Source organism: Oxyura jamaicensis, chromosome 2 (assembly GCF_011077185.1).
Source record: "Oxyura jamaicensis isolate SHBP4307 breed ruddy duck chromosome 2, BPBGC_Ojam_1.0, whole genome shotgun sequence".
NCBI lineage: Eukaryota > Metazoa > Chordata > Aves > Anseriformes > Anatidae > Oxyura > Oxyura jamaicensis.
In genome coordinates, this window is record NC_048894.1 from 95,315,452 (window position 1) to 95,334,961 (window position 19,510).

Genomic DNA, 19,510 nt, shown 5'->3' on the forward strand with positions numbered 1-19,510 from the left:
CTTACATGAGTTTTTTACACTGTACTTAAAAAATGAAATCACTCTTTTTTCTTTTTTTTCCACATGGAAAAAAAAAAAAAAAAAAAAAAGCTTGGCACCAGACAGGGGCCTGTGTTCTTTTGAAAAACATGTACATCCAATTATGTACTCACGAAAAGCTGCACCTGCTACTGAAACAAAAAAACAATTAATCTGTCAGTTCAAAGAAAGTACAACATTATTCTGGTGCCCTCAGTAGCTGCGAGATGAAAGTTATCAGTTCCTTCCATTAAGAACTTTTAGAAACATTATTAGAAAAGAGGTCCTCTTTGGGAACGAAGGCAAATATTTTGAGGAAGATAGGACTTCCTTTGGCAACAGCCTTTATATATCCTGATTTTTTTTTTCTGGTCCCATAGCAGAAAATCAGCCAGTAAATACTTCAAAGATATTTTGGTCAAGGTCATGGCATAGTAAAAATAAGAAAAGAAAAAAAAAAAAAAAAGAAGAAGAAGAAGTTCCAAGCCACATTTCTCTTATTACCCTTCCTTGAAATAAAGGAAAATTCACTAGCATTAGGTCTCCAGAGACCGTGTCGCCATGGTTACTAAAGTACAACAGTCAAGGCCTGCAGCCATGCCTCGCTTTGAACAGATTTTCGAGTCACGCAACTTGGGTACTAAATTTCCAGGGTCAGTTGGCTCACAGTTTATCTGGAACCGTTTCATTTAATAGTGCATTGCTGGGTTTTGCGTCCTCTGTAGGATGGGGCCATTTTCTGGTGATCTAAATAAGTAGCTATTTGAAAACTCTGGAAATGATATCCTCGCTCTTGTCTTTCGCGCTGAAGTCTTGTGAGTATTAGGAGGAAAATGCGGACCGTTAATGCGCCTTCTGTCTTTAACCGTAATGTTTAATGAATCAGTATTTCTTTCCACTGGTGTTTTTAGGATTCACAATTACCCTTCTCAAAAATCACCCCAGCATCCCTGAGCTTCCCTTTATAAACCCAAAAGAAAAGAAACTGTTACAGAACCCTGCAATAAAACCCAGCATAAAAGACTATTCAGAAATACTGCATCTAGTGACATCAGAAGATGGCCTTTGCTCGGCGAGTACAGTATCTGTTAGCCCTCCGGACTCTTATGTGTTTCTTTGGTATCTACAAAGCAACTTCAAAAGGAATATTTGGGTGACTAAGCACTAGTCAATGCAAAGGGGGAGTGGCAGAATTGTTTTTAGCATTCAGTTTTGATCAAAGACTTGCATGTCCTGGTTAGTTTTCAGGCTAAAGAGGCAAAACAGAATATAAATTTCCATCATTGGAGCCAAGGGAGGAAATAGATCCTACGGGCTGAAGCCTACAGCCCTGGTTTACATGGGATGCTTTCAGAGGGGGTGTTCGGTCTGACTGGTTTTCGGCGGCAGCTGCATGCATGGCAGTGGAACCAAGGGAAAATATTCAAGGGTGAACCCGCAGCAGAAATGTTTCTTTTCAAATACAAAGAAATGCACACATATGATCATTATGCTCCTTTCATTCTTCTGGTCTTCCCACATAAAACCACATTCACATTCCTTCCTATCTCCTTGAGCCTGGATATCATTTCAGGCTCCTTAAAGACGGTATGGAAATTCAGCTTCTAGTGCTGCACTGCTCAGAGCAGGGCCCGGCAAATTTCTCAAAGATCGTCCACGTTGCTGGAAGCACTTGAGTCCTGCACCTCACATTCGCTGTTGGATGGACCAGCTCCGCCATCTGAAAGGCACGGGCAATTCTGAATGATTCACTTTGTGAAACCCCCCGTTACTCCATTTTTCACTGTCATATCACTTCCACCGAGGAAATAGATCAGCTTTGGAGATACTTGTTTACATATGTGCCTTCAGTCTAACGGAGGAGCTGGAATGCTGTGGCTCGTCAAGAGGCAGCAGACAAAAACTGGCCTCCTGGAAATCGGTTAGGAAAATGTAAGTCATTGGGCTCTGGTAAATGTAAGCTATAAACTTTCAAAAAAACATAGTAGCTCCCTGGAGGGTGAGACTGTAATGTGTGCACACATGTAAACGCATTTTAAACCATGGTGATATTGTTTTTGATATGCTTGATATGTAATAAAAATTGGACACAATAACCAAGAACAACTTTGCTTTTAAAGTTATTTTGATTGCATGATGCAGAACTGCAAATGCAGTTTTTCTTTCTTTTAATTTCCTTCCAAGTTAATCTCTTGCAACAAAGCTCACTAAGTCTGTGTCAAGTCCTTGGGGTAGGGCCTCTCTTCTTTCCTATAGGCATAAAACACTGGCCTCTGATGAGCCTGGGGCCTCAAAATCAACCACTCTGCCAAAGATGGTATTGAGAAACAAGAGCTGTATGCAGACCGATCTGAAGCATCACTTGATTTTGTATTTGCAAAAGCTGATACAGTACACTCTGGAAAGTGATACATGCCAACTGAATCCAGTTCTTCTCACGAGAGCGAAGCACTGGAAATTAGAATGTAGATTGTGCTACTGGCTTCCAGAGCTGAGCAATACTAATAACTAATAGCTTAAAGACAGGTTAGGGAAAGTTTTTTTTCTGCAAAAGTTAATCAATGGGTGACACTAAGTACCTCGGTACAGGTTTGTCATATGGCATGTTTGTTTAGGGGGAAAAAAATAGTACCAACAATGCTTACTACTGATGACAAGATTTGGTAGATTTTTCATGTCTAGTTGATAAAAACAACAGCAACAACAAAAACACAGTTATTTTCTTTGCATTAAAAATGGGGATTTCATATAGGAAGTGAGTATATGAATAATCTCAGGTGGTAACCTGAGATTAACAGACATTATAAAAGTAGTGGGGACTGAAGAAAGAATGAATTCTAGAACTGTCAGAAGAAGAAAAAAATATATATTTTGTTTATTAATACATAGATATAGGTACCATGATTACTGGATATGCTAACAAGTACCTGTGAGAGTAACATGTCATTTACCTAAGCAATTATCACAAAAGGATAGTGAAGTTTTACATAATCTTGCGTATCTTTTTCTTTAGCCTCCTCATTAATCATGGATGTTGAATTTAAAATTTTGCTCTACCAGTAATGGAACCCTACTGTCAATGCTCTTTCACAAACACTGTGCCCTGGACTACACTTGGAAATAGAAACAGACTTTACAGTGATTTATGCAGTTTCTCATTCCATTTTCTCAAAACCAGATGTTCTATTCACAGATGGAAGTAAAGATGGGGCAATATCATATCTTCAGCGCAAGTTCAGCCCATCATTCTTTCTGAGTCCTGCAGCTGCTCTGGGTTTTTCAGTCTTCTCTTCAACAATTTCAATATAGAAAATGCCAGCCTGATTAATTCCATTTGAGAAGACTCAAAATGAAGCATTGATTGCTTACTACTCTGCACTTCTAATAACAAATTTAGTTAGGTAGTCTTTGCAATAACAAATGTAGTAAGATTACCCATTATCTTCCACAGAAATAACTTACTGAAAAGAGTCTTGAGTAATATTTATCCAACATGTTGGACAATTAGACATATGTAAGGACAAAATATCTGGATTTTTTTTCAGCGTTATTTATACGTAAGTGTATCAAGTCATGAAGAGAAGAAGCCATCATAATATTCCATCCACAGCTGACTTTTATTCATACTCACAAGCTGTTAACTAGCTTGAAGGGCAGACATCTCATTGCAAGGAATGAAAACCTAAAAGAGACAATGTTGAGTCCTATACACTGTAAACTGAATGTAATGTCCCAGTTTCAGAGCACAACTTTTCCATGCATTTAGCACTAGATATTGCATTTTCTAGTACAGAAATATTTTTGGAGTGAGGAAAAAAAGGCAAAACAATCTGCACTTCACATTCTGTTCAGTAATAGATGGGCAAATGGCTTTTTTAAACACCATTTCAGGTCAGTAGAGCTTTTAAGGGAGAGTGGCGTTCCAGAATTTAGCTTTGGGAACCGTCTTACTGTGCTAGTTATCATCTTATTCATGTTTTTGTAACCTGCAAAAAACCTTTTATGAAACATAAGTTGCCCCACACTGGTAGCAGGCATTGATTCTGCTATTAATGTGCTACAAGTGGCAAGCAATGCCTTCTGTAACCGAGGTATCAGGTGGATGACAGTGGATCATCTGGAAGAAGGTAGGGATGGAAAGTTAGAAGAGACAGCTCCTCTAAGCAACAGCAACAGTTGCACATCTTAAGATGAGTTTTAGGATAAGTGAAGCCCTCCCCTAAACCCTTCTTAGGGTTTAGTCTGAGCAGACACTGGTTTTCTTATTAAAAAAGTCCAGTTTAAGAACTCTGGGGGTTTTGCAGTATTGGGAAGAGGGGGAAGGATATGAAATGTGTTGGAGAAAATGCCTGTTTTTTTGGCCACCGTCAGCTTTTGCATCTAGGAATTCCTGGAAGAATTCAAATTAAAACAGGGTATAGAAGCTATCTATTTTTTTCTTTTCTCTACTCATAAAATTTCAAAGACAGTTAAAATTAGAATGATGGTAATTTCTGTTGAAGTTCCTGGAACATGAACAGAACTATCTGAAGGGTCCTCATTTCTCCTCCTTTCTCCAAATCAATACTATATCTCTGACAATAGAAAACAGTACATTTAATGGTCAATGTCATGCTTTTTAATAGCAGTTTTCATTTCAGTTCAAACCTGTCAAAAAGCATATTCACGTTGTATTAAATGAGTAGGCAAAAAAAAAAAAGGTACTCAGTATTTCTGTAAATACTTTTAGAAGTATTTTAATTCAGTAATTACCAGAAAATATTTACATATTTTTAAAGTACGTATTTTTTTTCTTTTGAAATCTTCATAACCACAAAAAAAAAACATTGCAAATTTGAAAAAAATCTGAAGACAACACACAGTCTTGACTGGACCTGCTTTCATGATTGTCACTTCACTTTACTGGGAAGGTAGCTAGATCATTAACTTTTATAACTTAAGAATGAGGAATTTACTGGAAGCAAGTGTCAGCTGTAAATACACATTAGGCTATTAATTTATAATTTCACCAGTTGCAGACAATGTAAGATTTCAAAAATGTGAATTATCTATGAATGTAGGCAGTATTTGAAGTGTTTCTATTTTTTTTTTTTAATATTATTATGATTATAATACATGCCTTTGTCATCTTCAAAAAGTGGACACTTCCCCAAAAGCAAGCATGCATCAAGAAGCTTGTATGGAAAGAACAGCCCTAGCTACTTGGATGCAAGTCTTCCAGTTGTGGTAACAGACTAAATCCCTGCGCATTGATACGATGCAATGCTCACATACAGACATTGAACCTATTGATTGGTGAGAACAGTTGCCAAGGATTAGTTCTGAAGTCAGGGAGGGGAAAAAATTAATTGAGTCGAAACTGGAGAATATGTTTTGTTGCGGAGGAAGTCACGTGGCCACTGGACTGTCTCCAGAGGCACCGAAATAGCCTGAGCAGAAACAGAGGAAGTGGTTGTGAAAAGTGAGCTCAGGTGGAGTTTGCTGTGATGAGCAGCCTGGAGAAAGAAGCAGAGGATCTTAAATTTGGATTCACATCTGGACTATGTCCAAAGCTGATGGACGGCTTCTCCACTTACCAGTACACCTACAGTTTCTCAGCTAGGCCTCCTCTTCTCACATCTGCAGCACTGCAGCACATTTGCCTCTGCTCTGACAAATGGAAGCTGACTTCTCTGATAGCAATACCAAACCAACGTTGCCTCTCCTCTCTGCACACCTGCACTGGCTACTGCCTCCCCTTTCTCTGTCACATTCAACATAAGCTACTTATCCTGATTTTCAGAGCTGCTCACAGCTTGCTCTCAATCATAATCTCACATTCCGTGTTGGAGAAGCTAAGTACTAGGTCTCATCAGTCCGACATGCTTCTCTCTCACACCTAGGCAATATTTGAAAACAAGTGTTTAGTGATGTCTCCAATGTTGCTAAAAGTCTTCACGCAAGCATCAGCAAAAGTACCTGATTTTTTTCCTTTAAATGATTCCTTAAAACTCTTGCAAAAGTCAGGACTTCTGCAGCCCAAGTTGCGATGACTCCTGGCTATTATGGTTACCATTTTGCTGCATTATTTCCATGTGCCCTTGTTGTCCATTGGAAAGCATCTGTCATCTCTTGTCTCGTAACAAGATTGTAAATCTGAAGAGAGCGGATCACATCTTTTTCTGTTGTTCGGCACACTGTCAAGCTGAACTAGGCTGCAGCCTGTATTTGAGGATCCCAGGCCCTGTGGCAGCACTGTAGTCACTGCACTAGTAACAGCAGCACTACGGACTGGAGTAGAAATCTATTGCTATTTAGAAGTCACAGGCTTTTCAGACCAGATTTGTTCAAAAAGGAGAAACAAAAAAAGAAGTAAGTGAGAACATTAGTTATTTGTTTAAAGGGCAGCAGAAGGGATATTTTTTGTACAACATTGTTCCCATGCCAAATTTGAAGTCTGGATTTTAGAAATATGTCTATTTGCAAAGAAAAAAAAAAAAAAAAAAAAAAAAAAAAGACCAAGACCTCTGAAATGTTTCTTTGTGTTTCGCCTGTGCCTGCCAAGAAGAAAGTGAATGTACGCATGTGATAAAGATGGCAAGTTACTCCTGACCCCATTTATGGCTCTTTACTTCATGGACATATTCTCTGTTAATCATCTCCCAGAGACTAATGTCAGCTTAAATCATGTCATCTGAATTACTGGGAGAAGGTTCATGTCTGAAAACAGAGGAAAGCAAAAGGGTTATTTGGGTAACTTTTGGAAGCTATTAAATGAAAAAGAAAATTCACTGAGACCATGAGCTGTTTATGAGAATTTCCTATTTGAGTAGCTTTAAATCCATAGATTAAAAGGTGAAGCATTGTATCATAATCTAACAGCTTTAGTTTAGAAGTACTGCAGTAAGAGAGAGAGCAAAGTTGAAAGCTGAAAAGGAATTCAACACCAGAATAAATCAAAAGTCTCTCTCTACCAGCTTCCGACTTCTGAAATCCGTGCCTTGGTCATAGCCCTGGATAACAACCGTGCACTTTTGTCTGACTCCCAATCTTCCTTTTCAAGTTTAAATTAAAAAATAACAGGAAGAGTAAAATCTCTTGCTCTCAGACTGAAATTCAAACTGGAGTACCTTTTTTCAAGAGCACGGGTTTATCAAGTACTGATTACATAAATCAGTTTGGAAGGAGGAAGTGGAATTACACTAACAAGTTTAAAAAAATTACAGGAAACCAAGTGGGAAAAGGTTTCCTATGTTATTTCCTTGCGCAGGGTGAAGAACAGCACCAATAGGATGTTTTCTAATGTATCATTTTCCAACTCCCTTGGAATGAAACTTGAACTCCAGTTCAAACTGTTAGTAGAGGCCACCTGGAAATACCTTTCAGTGCCAAAATGTGCACATACACCTCCCTGTTCAAAGTAATGACCAGAATCATACTATTCACAGCCCCTTTCAGAGTAACTACATACTGATATTGATGTGCTTCAAGCTTGCATTGCATTAAGCCCTGAGTCCTTTACTTAGATAAAAACTGACCTTCATTGGTTTTGATTAAAGCCCAATCTCTATCTCATGTTAAAGCTAATAATAAAACAAACACCTCATTGACTTTGCTGGGAACTACCAAGAAAGAATGAAAATTCCCTATTCATGTTAGCGCCCAAACCTGTGATATAAATATATTTAAAAAAAAAAAAAAAAAAAGTATAACAGACTTCTCAGGTGTGAAAAAAGTGCCTACACCTCACTATGCTTTCTGCTTTGCACCAACTGCCAATTCCTAGCACAAATCCTGCCAGTTATGTAGCTAGATATTTCATTTGCCTCACTAGTCATGTTAGTTGCAACTCAAGTCAGCAATATTCATCTGCCAAATGCTGGAACAAAAGCATGTCTGCAAAACACAGAAACTCAGTTTGAAAAATCTGGCTTTGAATGATTAAGTAGACAATATAATGGAGCTGAGGTTATTGATACTGTTGGAGAATTCTAAAGGTGACACCACCAAAACTAGTTTTCACCATTCTTCTCCACTTCTGAAGACAGACGTGATTTTAAAATAATTTTAAGATGCCAGGCATCTTGACAGTCCTTGCCTAAAATTTTAAGTAAGTAATAATCATACAATAGTTTAAGAGGGATGGAGAATGAGACTTTTGCCATAGAGACTTTGCTAGTCGATATGCAAAATGTTAACAATTTGTTATTTCTGCCACCAGTGGAAACTGAGAAGCCTGTCCTGTGTTCGGCCAAATCAAATGAAGTTTCCTTCATCGGCAGAATGGGATCCCAAAGCATGCAGCAGCCTGCCGCTAAGCACACACACTGAACATGCAGGTCTCCTGGGCTCGGTCTCCTGGCATGCTAAAATGAAAAAAAAGATCAGAGTAGTTACCTCCAGCTGCTCTGGAAGAGTGGAGAGGGCTGCAGGAAGGTGAAGATGTTCCAGCTGAAAGAACAGGTGATTTCAAAGAGCAAGGAGGCTTTCGTAAGGGAGCCTGTTATCACTGAACTATGCAGAGAAAAATAGGCTATGAGTTCTCTCCTCTCAGTGCACAGACAGGTTGAGCCTGTGAATTTCAAACCCTTCTGGCTTGAAATTCGAATTACACCTGAAAGGCCCTTGCACTTCTTTCTCCCACACTTGGGTTTTATAGCAAAATAGCAACCAAATCCCCTACCTTGATATTTTGTTATGTGATTATTTGTTTTTAGCAGGAAGAAAGTAACTCAGGCATGCATCACTAACTATCTTCACTCAGGAAGAGTAAATGTATGATATCATTGAATAATAAATACCAGGATAGTATGACAACTGGTCTCTTCAGCACAGTCAAAAACATGAGACAAAACCACTGAAATTTGATTCTTGTACCTATCCTTAGCAGTAGAGGATTCGTGGTGGAAATCTGTCTATGAACTGGGTAAAAAAGTGCCTTGGAACATCCTGAAATCAAAATGGACCTTCCGTAACAGTGCGTGAATTGCCAATGAACATGGAAATGACTACACAGGCTAGGTCTGGCCTTTATCAGTATTCATCAGTGAGATAGGGGATGACAGAACCAGGCAGCCTTATTCCATCAGCATCTGCTTGGTAGCTGCATAGATCATCCAGATTTCATTTTAATATTTGCAATGTTTTCAATGTAAACCACTATTTTCACACCTGAAAAGAATTACATCTAGTATATCTGGAGACAGAGATACCACAAATCCTACGCTGCAGCCTACGATGATGGCATAGGAGGCCAGGAGACAAAAAGAATGAAACACCATGAAGATAGCTTCTTCAGCAGCAAAGACAGAGATAGAAATTTGAACATCAGTGATGCTTCTATGAGCAGAAAAACTGCAGAAGTGGTTTTGAGGTGGTCAATGAAGTCAAAGTAACAATTTCAACAGGGTTCTGTACAGTAGATGGGTGATGGTTGTGCAACAAGCAGTGTGAGTGATGATGAAGCTGCTCGACTGCTTGTCATGGAGAGAATAAGTCCAGAGAGGGCCTCGCTCTCAACAGAGGGCATTTAATTCTTCAGATAGGGTAGTACATAATGCGGAAATTACAAAATCGGGATGAGATATTACCTGCACAACAGCCTAGACTCTGAGTCTGGACTTGAGATTGTAAGTGCAGCATAGCTGGGGGAAAGAGTAGGAGGTGGCTAACAGCCATGAGATGAGTATTGCAATCAAGGCTATTGCCTAGATAACTACCAGTGATTCATTTTTATTTTTCCAAGTCATCATTTTATTGTGTTTCTCCACCCCACCACCACAGCATATAAATTCTATCTGGATTTATTGACTGCCAATACAAGTTATACTCCCACTTTTCTGGTTAAGGGTTTGGCCAATGTTCCTAAAGTATTCAGCAAAGGGCTTCAGAAATTGAATACGGCCCTTTTTTGACCGGCATACATGTGGCACAAGGGCTGCTGCACCACCTGTCTTGGAAAATATTACGAAAGTGCAAAGTTAAAAATCATTACTGCAGTCAAACAGTTGGAGTCTGAAGTCTCCAAGGAGAGCAAAGATTGCAAGAATGGAGCACACTGAAAAAAGATCATTAATAAAATTGGACTTTGGTTATTAGAGCTTTTTTTTTTCTTCTCTCCAAAGAAAAACAAAAAGATGGCAAAAAAACTCTCTTATCCAGAAGAAGTGATCCCTAAACTTAAAACACTGGAAGAAATTATTTATTTAGATACCTGCTGTGCTCCACTAGAAAGTCTTTGATAAACTGGTATCATTGTTTATTCTATTATTGCTGATGAAAGCTATTTGATTATAGCCGTAAAAATATCTCTATAAAATCTTAAATAAAAACACATGTTGTGGCAGAGGCCTTTAGAAATAAAAAGCATTTTAAACATACTTTGAAGACAGACTAATTCCATTGTTTTCTTTTAAGCTGAAAGGGGAAGTACGACATTGTTCCAAGGCTGGAGAGGCACAGATAAATTATTTACCAGTAATTAGGATTCTTGCTATTCCATACTTCTACCTATACATAGAGCAGAGTGACCCTACCCACTAGAAAGAAAAAAACAATTGTCCCCAGTTCTCCATGAATATCTCAGTCAGGGACAGTATTATTCACACATATTTTGGTGAGTCAGATTATTCTGGTTTGTATTAAATAAAGAATCTAGGAGAGGTCGCGAGGTGGTGCGAGGTGGTGCCATGAAAAGGAAAGCAGCTTTTGACAGCTGCAAAACATCTTCTGAGAGCCAATAAAGTGGCTAGATTCACAAGTCAATGCACAAAGCATAGCAACCACCAGCAAGGCTGTTTGCTTCTCCTCAGAAGGAATCACAAATGTGGCTGTTTAGTTAAAAGCACGCAGTCCATAATAACTAACATGGTGAATTTGGTCAAACAACAAAAACCCACTTTTCATCACATTCCATGGCCACTGAATGAGCACCCGAGCCAAGCTTAGTCCCCAGAGAACATTCCCAGTAAGGCCTTATGAAAATTCACCCTTTTATTCTAGGTTAGACATGCCCATAAACGGAGCCTGGCGAATTCAATCCTATTAACATGCACTTAATCATCAAGTTAGTAATCCATATTAAGTATGATCCAGGATAAAATATCTCCCACGTATTCAAAAGGAATGTGACTCATATACCCTATAGAAAGCAGACCATTAGCATAGTCAGTAAAATTTGGCACCTTGTAACCTACCTGAAATTATATACCAGTGTTCTCTCCATGTGCCTGTAAGCAGTAGGGTTACTGCTCGAGGATCCATAAGGATTGTAACTTGTGGGCACGTAATATGTACCAACCAAAGACGAAAGACGAAAGATATGAGACCATTATTAAAAATTAGATGCTCACTGTATTTGTCATTCATTGCAAGCCCCGTATTGCCTACTTAATGAGAATGGAAATTGTAACAAATAATACCTGACAGCCAAATATCTCATTTTGGCACTTGTATTAACTAATCAAATGCATCTGTGTTACTAGCTTTGAAATGTAAAATTAAAATCTCCTAAAATATAAAGAGGAAGGAAAGCAGCATGCCAGTTCTCATTCCATAGACTTGTACAAGTTATGATATTGGCTCCCATGATAAAACGCCTTTCTTTTTTCTTCTAATAGTATACAGTGTTTGTTTGCTGCAGGTTACTATTTAATTTACATTTACATGCACCTCAGGGCTGTCATTAAAACATGATTTTTGAACCATAAATATTACCCTATCCAAAACAACTGTACATATGTAGTCTTAATCAAATAGGAATTTCCAAGGATCCTCAGCGTATAAAAGGCACAATTGCATCATGTGGTTGAAATGCAGATGTATCTGCAATGAACTGCTGTGCTCTAGCTGGTTCAGTAGTTCACAGCAGTATTAATTCTTCATCCAGATTAATGGATCCAATTCTCACTAACAGTATGGCCCCTTTACACTGGCCTGCCAACACAAAGTCATCCTAAAGAGGATAAAAATATATAGAAAGAAAAGCTTCTACACACATAGCTTCCCTCAGAGCACAGAGCTGAGGAAGTAGGATAAATTAAGAGGTCCCAGAATAATCTTAGCTCAGGTCAGAAAGCCAGCAAGCTCCTGTTGGTACCCTCAAAATATGTGCCAAGTAAAACACATCTCAGCTATCACTCCAAGTGACAAAGAACTGTGAACCAGCCCATGGGACAGCACTGATCTCGTACAGGCTGTAAGGCTGCAAGTGCTCCGGCAGAGACTGGACAGGACTACCACGACTGCCAGTTTTGCTCTTGCAAGAGCTCACAAGTGTGATTCTTGAGTGACTCACACCAAGACGGATGGTTTGTTCCAAGTTGCCACAAAGAATTAACTGGCTTAGATCATCAAACAGCATAAATTACTTAGAGCCCGGATAGACAGCATTTTTCACTCACTTCTAGTAGAAGTCCACCTTCTTGTACAGCGGTCTTGCTACATACATTGTCTTCTTTTATCGTTTGGCCAACTTGCTTCTTAAAGTGCTTTTCTTGAATGGCTGTTGGAAAGAGTTATTATCAGTTTAGAAATCATATGGATTAGGGCCACTGGACTAAAATTCTTACTTAGGCACTTAACATCCACTGCTTTAATTAAGAATTACTGTCTGGATCTCAGTTACTGACAACTTTATTTTGTTGTGAGGGAGATAGATACGTACATATCTGGAAGTCCAGATGTTTTTTATATGAAATATCTATCACACTTTTTATTATACATATTTTTTCCATTACTGTATTCTACATAAAGCAACAACAAAAACCCACAGGAAAGAAATAAAAGATAGTTAGCAAGTTGTTTTGTTTATAAAAATATGTATTATGAAAATCTAAAGAAATGCTTATATAGCTCAGAAGTCAAGAGACTGAAATACGTTTCTTATTTTCAGTGCTGACCTTCTTGGCATCAGATTATTTTCAGTCTCACTGTACTCTATTCAGTCCTAGGAGTCCAAGACTGATTGCAATATTCACGGGAATGTGCTAAAACTGCTTCGATTTTAAACAGAAGTTTAAAGTTTGGTTTTAGTTGGTCATTAATTACCCGAAATTCATAAAAATCTCTCATGATAGATTTTGCATAATTTTTTCCTAATAATAATGAAAATCTTCATGGGAATTGAAATGCCTGGCAACTGCTTTTCCTGTGCATGGGTAATCATTGCTTGATCTGAAATATCTTTGAATGCTCAGACCGAAGTCTTCAAACTGATACATCCTGCATAAAAATCCCTGAAATACAGTCTCATTTCTGGGGATAATGAAAGCATTTTTGAGAACATTGGTGCCACTTGTTAGACTGGGGTTTTCATCATCTAGGACATGTGGAGTATTTATAATAAAAATAAAAAATAAAAATAAAAATAAAATAGAAGAAGAAATCAGCTTGACGTGTACTTCCCCATCCCAGTGCCTAGCTGCAATGGGTCACACAAATGTCCAGGCAGCAAGCAGAGATTCAGTTTTCAGTTTGTTTTCCTTCTCACGTAGAGAATGAGAGCACACCAGTGAGATTATCTGGGACATTTGATGCATGTTGTCCATGTCGGCTAGAAGACAGCTGAAACAGCCACAGCCAGAGGTGGTTAATAATCCCCCCAAAAAGGCTGAGACAAACAGAAACTCTTTATATCAAATCAGAATAAGAAGGGGAGACAGCCAGCAAGGCTCTACTGCTCTTGAGCTGTTGGTTAAGAGTCATTACAACAGGTTTTAAATTTTTAGAAGGGTATCAAATTTTAAAAAATAGAAGTCTACATTTTTAATGGCTTGAATAACATTTCTTGCAAGTGACTGAGGATATGACCTAAATGGAGTCACTTCCTCTCCAAAGGGCTGTACCAAAGCCCCTTATCGAGGTAACAGCCTAGTGAGGGGCAGTTGCAGGACACCTCAGCATTTTACAACAGATGATGGCAACACAGAACCACGCTGGCTGAATATTCAAGATGTTTTTTAGCTTGCATTGTAAATATTTGCTGCCAGTGATAATGCCGGTCATTACCCCAGGCAATCTTCTCAAATGTATAATTAGAGGCAATATATCCCTCCCCTGGGCATCTGAAAATATATCAGGAAAACCCAAAGCTGCCGAAAACAGCTCCCTACGCATGTTTTCCAGCCAAAATAATTCTGCGATTTCAGACCTGTAAGCTAGGCTTCTGTGAATGCGATGCAAGGATTCTTGAACTTACACTTTCATTTTGGTTCACCATTTGAACTAATCGGAAAAGGACACTTTCTTTTTCCTGGTCAGCCAAGCCTTCTGCTACATCTGTCCCAAAGAACAGAGGCACGGCTATCACGGCACAGCATTAGGCACTTGTGACAGTAATTTTTAGAAGCGCAGTCCCTAGTCCGATGGCCTCTTCCAGAATTTTCCCCCTCAGAAAAGATGTTTTTGTAGCTACTTCCGCAGTTGCTTGCCGTCTTTGTGCAGGTTAAAGGACAGGCAGGGAGGGGTGGGAGGAAACGAAGGTTTATTTTTTTGATCCGTTCTTTTGACTTTGTGAAAATTCCACCAGTTCTAACTTCATCATTAGTGGAAACTATTATTGTACCCGACCGAGCGGGCCAGAGCTCCCTGCCTGTTTGTTAGCCTTCAGGCTCACACAAACAGCAGCAGAAGCACAAGAGATGTTTGTTCCGCAGCTTGTCTGGCTAGTATAAATTCCATCTCCGAATGGAAAGTATTTTAATGTTATTTCACCGGCTAGAGTTACCCGTATGTTAGGCCACACACATCCGTTTCATAACACACTCTACTCGCTGGCCTGAACTCTAAAGAGACGTATTGCACCATCAAAGACGACTGACGCCCTTCGCACCACGAAGCAAGAGCCCCTCCGAGGCAGGCAAGTTTGCTCCTTGCACCTGAGGCAGCAGAGCCTTGCTCGCTGGTCACTCTCCTTCTGCCTCTTTGTGCTGGAAGTACGCTATTAATCCACCCGTCAGGGCAGCAGGGCTTGGCTGACAAGGCAGCGATCACTCGGAAGAGACTGCTGCTGCTGGTAGCACGACGCCTGGAGAGGGCAAAGCAAGAAGGGCAGAACACCACGCAGATCCCCGCAGTGAAGGAGGAGGAGGAAAGGCAAGGTATGGCAGAGGGGGAAGGAAAAACTGCAAGATGTTATCTTAACAGGCAGAAAAACAGGCAAAGGAAAGCAGAGCAGCCAAGTGTCATCCCTGGCAGCACCAAGTATCAAGTGGGAGAACTGAACGAATGTACTGGCCATGACTGGTGGCTCAACAAGACAGCTGCGACCAGGCTGAAATGCTACATAAAATGGGGGCCCCTCTGCAGCAAAGATTAAGCCTACAATGATGAAAGCAAATGAAGGACTGGAGAACGCAGGAGCGCTGTCTCTAGTAGGCAGGGAGGAGCAAGTTCTGGAAAGTTAAAAAATAACAAACAGCTAATGATGACTCAATGACCTGAGGGGAAAACTTCTGGCTTGTGGAGTTCCATATATCAAGAATGGGGCAAGAAAAAACTGATATTGCAGGCAGTCTGATGAACGCTGCTGTCTGTAAATAAATAAATAAATAAAAATGGGGAGTTCTAGCTTTACAGAGTCTTGGATTGTTTTCTGTGGCAGAAGCAACTTTTTCAGCTTGATTGCCAGCAATTCAGTGTAGAACACTCACCTACTAGATTCAAAACTGGCAAAGTAGATGGATAGGAAGCAGGAACAAGGCAGACCTTTTTTTCTGAGCAGAAATTATCTAGCTTGCATTTCCAGAACACAAAATAAAACAGAAGATGGAGCTGTTCTGCCAAAGAAGATGAATGAGTGTATTGATACCATAGGGTGATAAATACAAGATACACAAGAACCAGGGCTGACAGTTTTGCAAGTTCATGTGATCTAGTGAGCGTGGTGCAATCACAGACAACATTAAAAAGCCACAAGTCTGGAAATGCTGGGTCCTATAGAAGGACAACACCATGGAAATATACAGGGCAGAGGGAGAGAGGGGGAGGAGGATAGGAGGAGGAAAAGGAGGGAGGAAAAAAAAAAAAAAAAAAAAAAAAAAAGGAAGAAAAACGATGAATATGATTTCCTGAAGGAAAGGTCAAATATCTGAGGACGTTATTTCATTTTCTGATCTAAGAGTGATGAAGGGAGTGGCCACTGAAAAATAATGTCAAGTTAGAATTGACAGCTAATTAATGGGGGGGAAAAGTCTACAAAAAGGATGATAAATTTGGATGCATGGAGTACCGGACTGTCTTACCCAGTGCTGCTGAGCCTTTCACTGCTGCACTATGTCACACTGTAAAAACCTGAGATCTCTTTTGAGCCTGACAGGAGCATTGCAATCTGCATTTACAAACCAGTTGGCTTGAGTATTGGAATATATAAAGAACAGAAAAGCTGCCTGACACTTTAAAGTCTAAGGACGCATCGTGAAACCAGCCACCCCCTTTTGCCCAGAAATAACAGCACATGTACTCATTGTGGAGTACACATTCGTTCGGAGGGATGGAAATTCCAGGACTCTCATAAAACTGCACTTTTTAAACCAACAGGATTACATTCTCCAAAGTATTTCTGTATCCCTTCCTGCACAAGCACAACCTTCTTTCTTCAGAAAATAATCAGAACTACCTGCCAAGCTAAGCTCTGCAACAACCTCACGTGTGGTCAGGCTGCACCCCAGCCATCCCATGGCCCAAGGGGCACGCATCGCCTTCAGCTGCTGAGGCTCCCCACGTCACACAACAGCGTAGGATCAAAATGGGCAGCAAAGGGATGCCATTTCTGACCTGGACACATTGTCTGTGTTCTTTTGAGGTGGAAGAAGGGGGCATGACTATTTTCTTCAGGCTCAGAGGGATGCAGGTGTATCAGTGTCAAGCCCATCTTTGAGGAGTACCTGTGAGACCAGCGATACCCCTGGGAAAAATTATTTCTTTAAATGGGCAGATTAAAATATCTGAATCTAGCCTGCAGTTTCAGAGATACTGCTTTACAAATACACGTCTCACTTTTGGTAACTATTGCTCGAAAGGAAGTGAAAATCGGGTCTTTCTTCCTGGATCGCTGAGATGCAGGAAGAATTAGCTATGCATGCTACCCTGAACGCTAACAAAACAAAACAACACGACTAGGAAACACTCGGTCTGAGAAACTCTGCTAAACAAACCTACAGCCACGAACCCAAACGGTCTGTTTCCTCTTGACGTGTTACAGAGGACACTGAGTGACAGTAAGGACGGCAGAGTTTGGCTACACACCAAAATTAAATAATATGCAACATAGAGAACATTTACGATGCGTTGCCGAGCTGTACGAGAGGGACGCTTGCAGCCTGAAGTGCCGCAACAGGCAGGCTGCTCCGACGTGCCGGGAGGGGAAGCGGCAGCGAAATCCACCCTCTGAACGCAAGATGTGTGGTGCTCGGTCCCGGTGCGGAGGCTACCAGAACGCCAGATGCAGTTGTGCTAGCAACAGCGCAAAGTTTCTCTCCCCAACTCAGTGGTTTTCTCAGTCTGCTTCTTCTTAAGAGATGCTTTGAAATCTGACTGCCCTTTGAAGTTTCTCAAGTACAGCATGACATTTATTTAAGGTACAACCCGAACTGTTTTCTTTCCAGATCCCATCCCCTCCCTCTCTCTCTCGAAACGTGTTTTCTCGATTTTCGGCCAGCCCCGCACGTCTCCCACGCGCGAGGGGCACCAAAATGGCGTCCCCCTTCTCCCCCCCCCCCCCCCCAGGGCTCGCCCCATCACTCTCTCCCGACCACGGCCTTGCGTGACGGGAGCTGGCGGCACGTGGGCGGCTGCCGGGCATGCCGCCACCTCGGCGGGCTGACACCCCAGCCCGGCCAGAGGATCCCGTTTGATGGGGAGGCAGCGGGGGGAGAAGGCCCTCGTGCGGAGGCCGGCTGCTGACTAACCCAGGCCGCGCTCTCACGCAACCCTGCTGCCTGTCAATCTCCCCTCGCCTCTGACAGGGGCCTGGCGCCTGTTCAAACCCTTGCGTGCAAGCAGGCGGGCCGCCTTACCCTGTGAAGTATTTCATAATAACAACAGCTGTTAAATATTGATGACTCCTGGCAAGCGCTGAATGCTTTTCATGAAGGTTAAGCCTTCGTGTAATGGAACCTAATTCCTCATTATGCACTGTATCAGATATCTGGAAGTTGCCTAAAAAAAGCAAGGGGGCTTAAAGTACAGAATCAGAAAATAACTCTCCCGCTTCAGGGAGGGGGGCGAAAACCAGCAACGTGAAAGGCGAGGAGTGTTTCTGTGAAGCAAGAGCCTTTCACAAACAGAAAAAAAAAAAAAAAATGCTACAGGAGTGACGATCGAAGCAGTAGGTTTAGCTATATTCCCCCGGGTCATTTTGTGTTTTTATAAATAGCTGCAGATGAGGTAAATTTCGTAAGGCAGCAATCTGACTGTCACTGCTGTCTACGTGCACATGGTAATTATTTTTTCAGAAAAAAAAAAAAAAATAGAAAAGAGGCAGAAAGCTGGCTTCCCCACAGCTCAGCTTCCCTTAGAGCATCAGCCTGGAGAGGCCTGGAAGATGGGGCTGCTTCATGGCGATCGAGTGAGACATTGCGGTGATGACGGTGCACGTCCTGGGCTGCTCTCCTCCAGTCCCCAGAGGAATCCCCCCTGTGCCTCTCTCCACCCTCTAAAGCTTCTCCCGTGGGCCCAATCCCTTCAGCAAGGACGCCCCATCAGAGAGAGCATGGGTTCAGGACAGGAGCTTGTGATGGACAAACCAAGCCTATGGGATGGAGCTGGGGCGATGCCAGAGCAGGTAGTACCAGAGCACCAGCTAGAAGGCAGTACCAGAGCCTTGCTGGAGGTGAAGCAGAAGAAAGATACTCCAAGGACTTCCTGGGGATCAGATAAAGTCAGATTTTTTATTTCTCGCATTGCCTTTGGGGATAACCACTTTGACAAGGAAACCAGAGGAGCTGAAAACAATTGCCCACATATTTTTCAGCTGTGATGCAGTGCCAGGAGCTCTGTGAAGTTTCAGAACAATTTTTTACCTGTGGGGACACCAGACCTATTTAGTCAGTTGAGGTAGGGAATCACAAAAACATAGTAAGATTTGAGATGGAAAAGAGCTCTGAAGGTTATCTGGTCTATTCCACCCTAACCAAAACAGAGCTAACTAGAGAGACAGGTTGCTCAGGGTTTTTGTTGAGTATCTCGAGTAATGGACATTTCACATTCTTTCCAGGAAAACTTTCATTGCTTCATTACAAACAGAATTCATTTTGTAAGAGAGGTTCATGGCTGTAGGTGAACATTAGAATAAATTCTGTATGTTATGCTTGCCATTTCTACAAATCCTGGTCTGTAAAATGTGCAGATCACTTTAAGAAATGCTGAGAATGGTTAAGTGGTGGTCATGAAAAGTTATTAGCTTGTCTTTTTTTTTTTTTTTTTTTTTTTTTTTTTGGGAGTGGGGGGGTTATTCTATCTGTATCTCACCAAACCAGCTCACAATAAACCACACTTGTGTTTTATGTTTTTATGT

The 19,510-nt window shown here is 40.9% G+C and overlaps 1 protein-coding gene across 1 annotated transcript in view; it reads right to left on the reverse strand.

Moving 5' to 3' along the window:
• AHRR (aryl-hydrocarbon receptor repressor) overlaps window positions 1-19,510 on the reverse strand; it is an 89,660-nt gene that overhangs the window by 19,973 nt on the left and 50,177 nt on the right. The window contains exon 4 of the mRNA XM_035316114.1: window positions 12,399-12,499. Coding sequence (XP_035172005.1) covers window positions 12,399-12,499 — 101 coding nt within the window. The remainder of the gene's footprint in view (window positions 1-12,398; window positions 12,500-19,510) is intronic.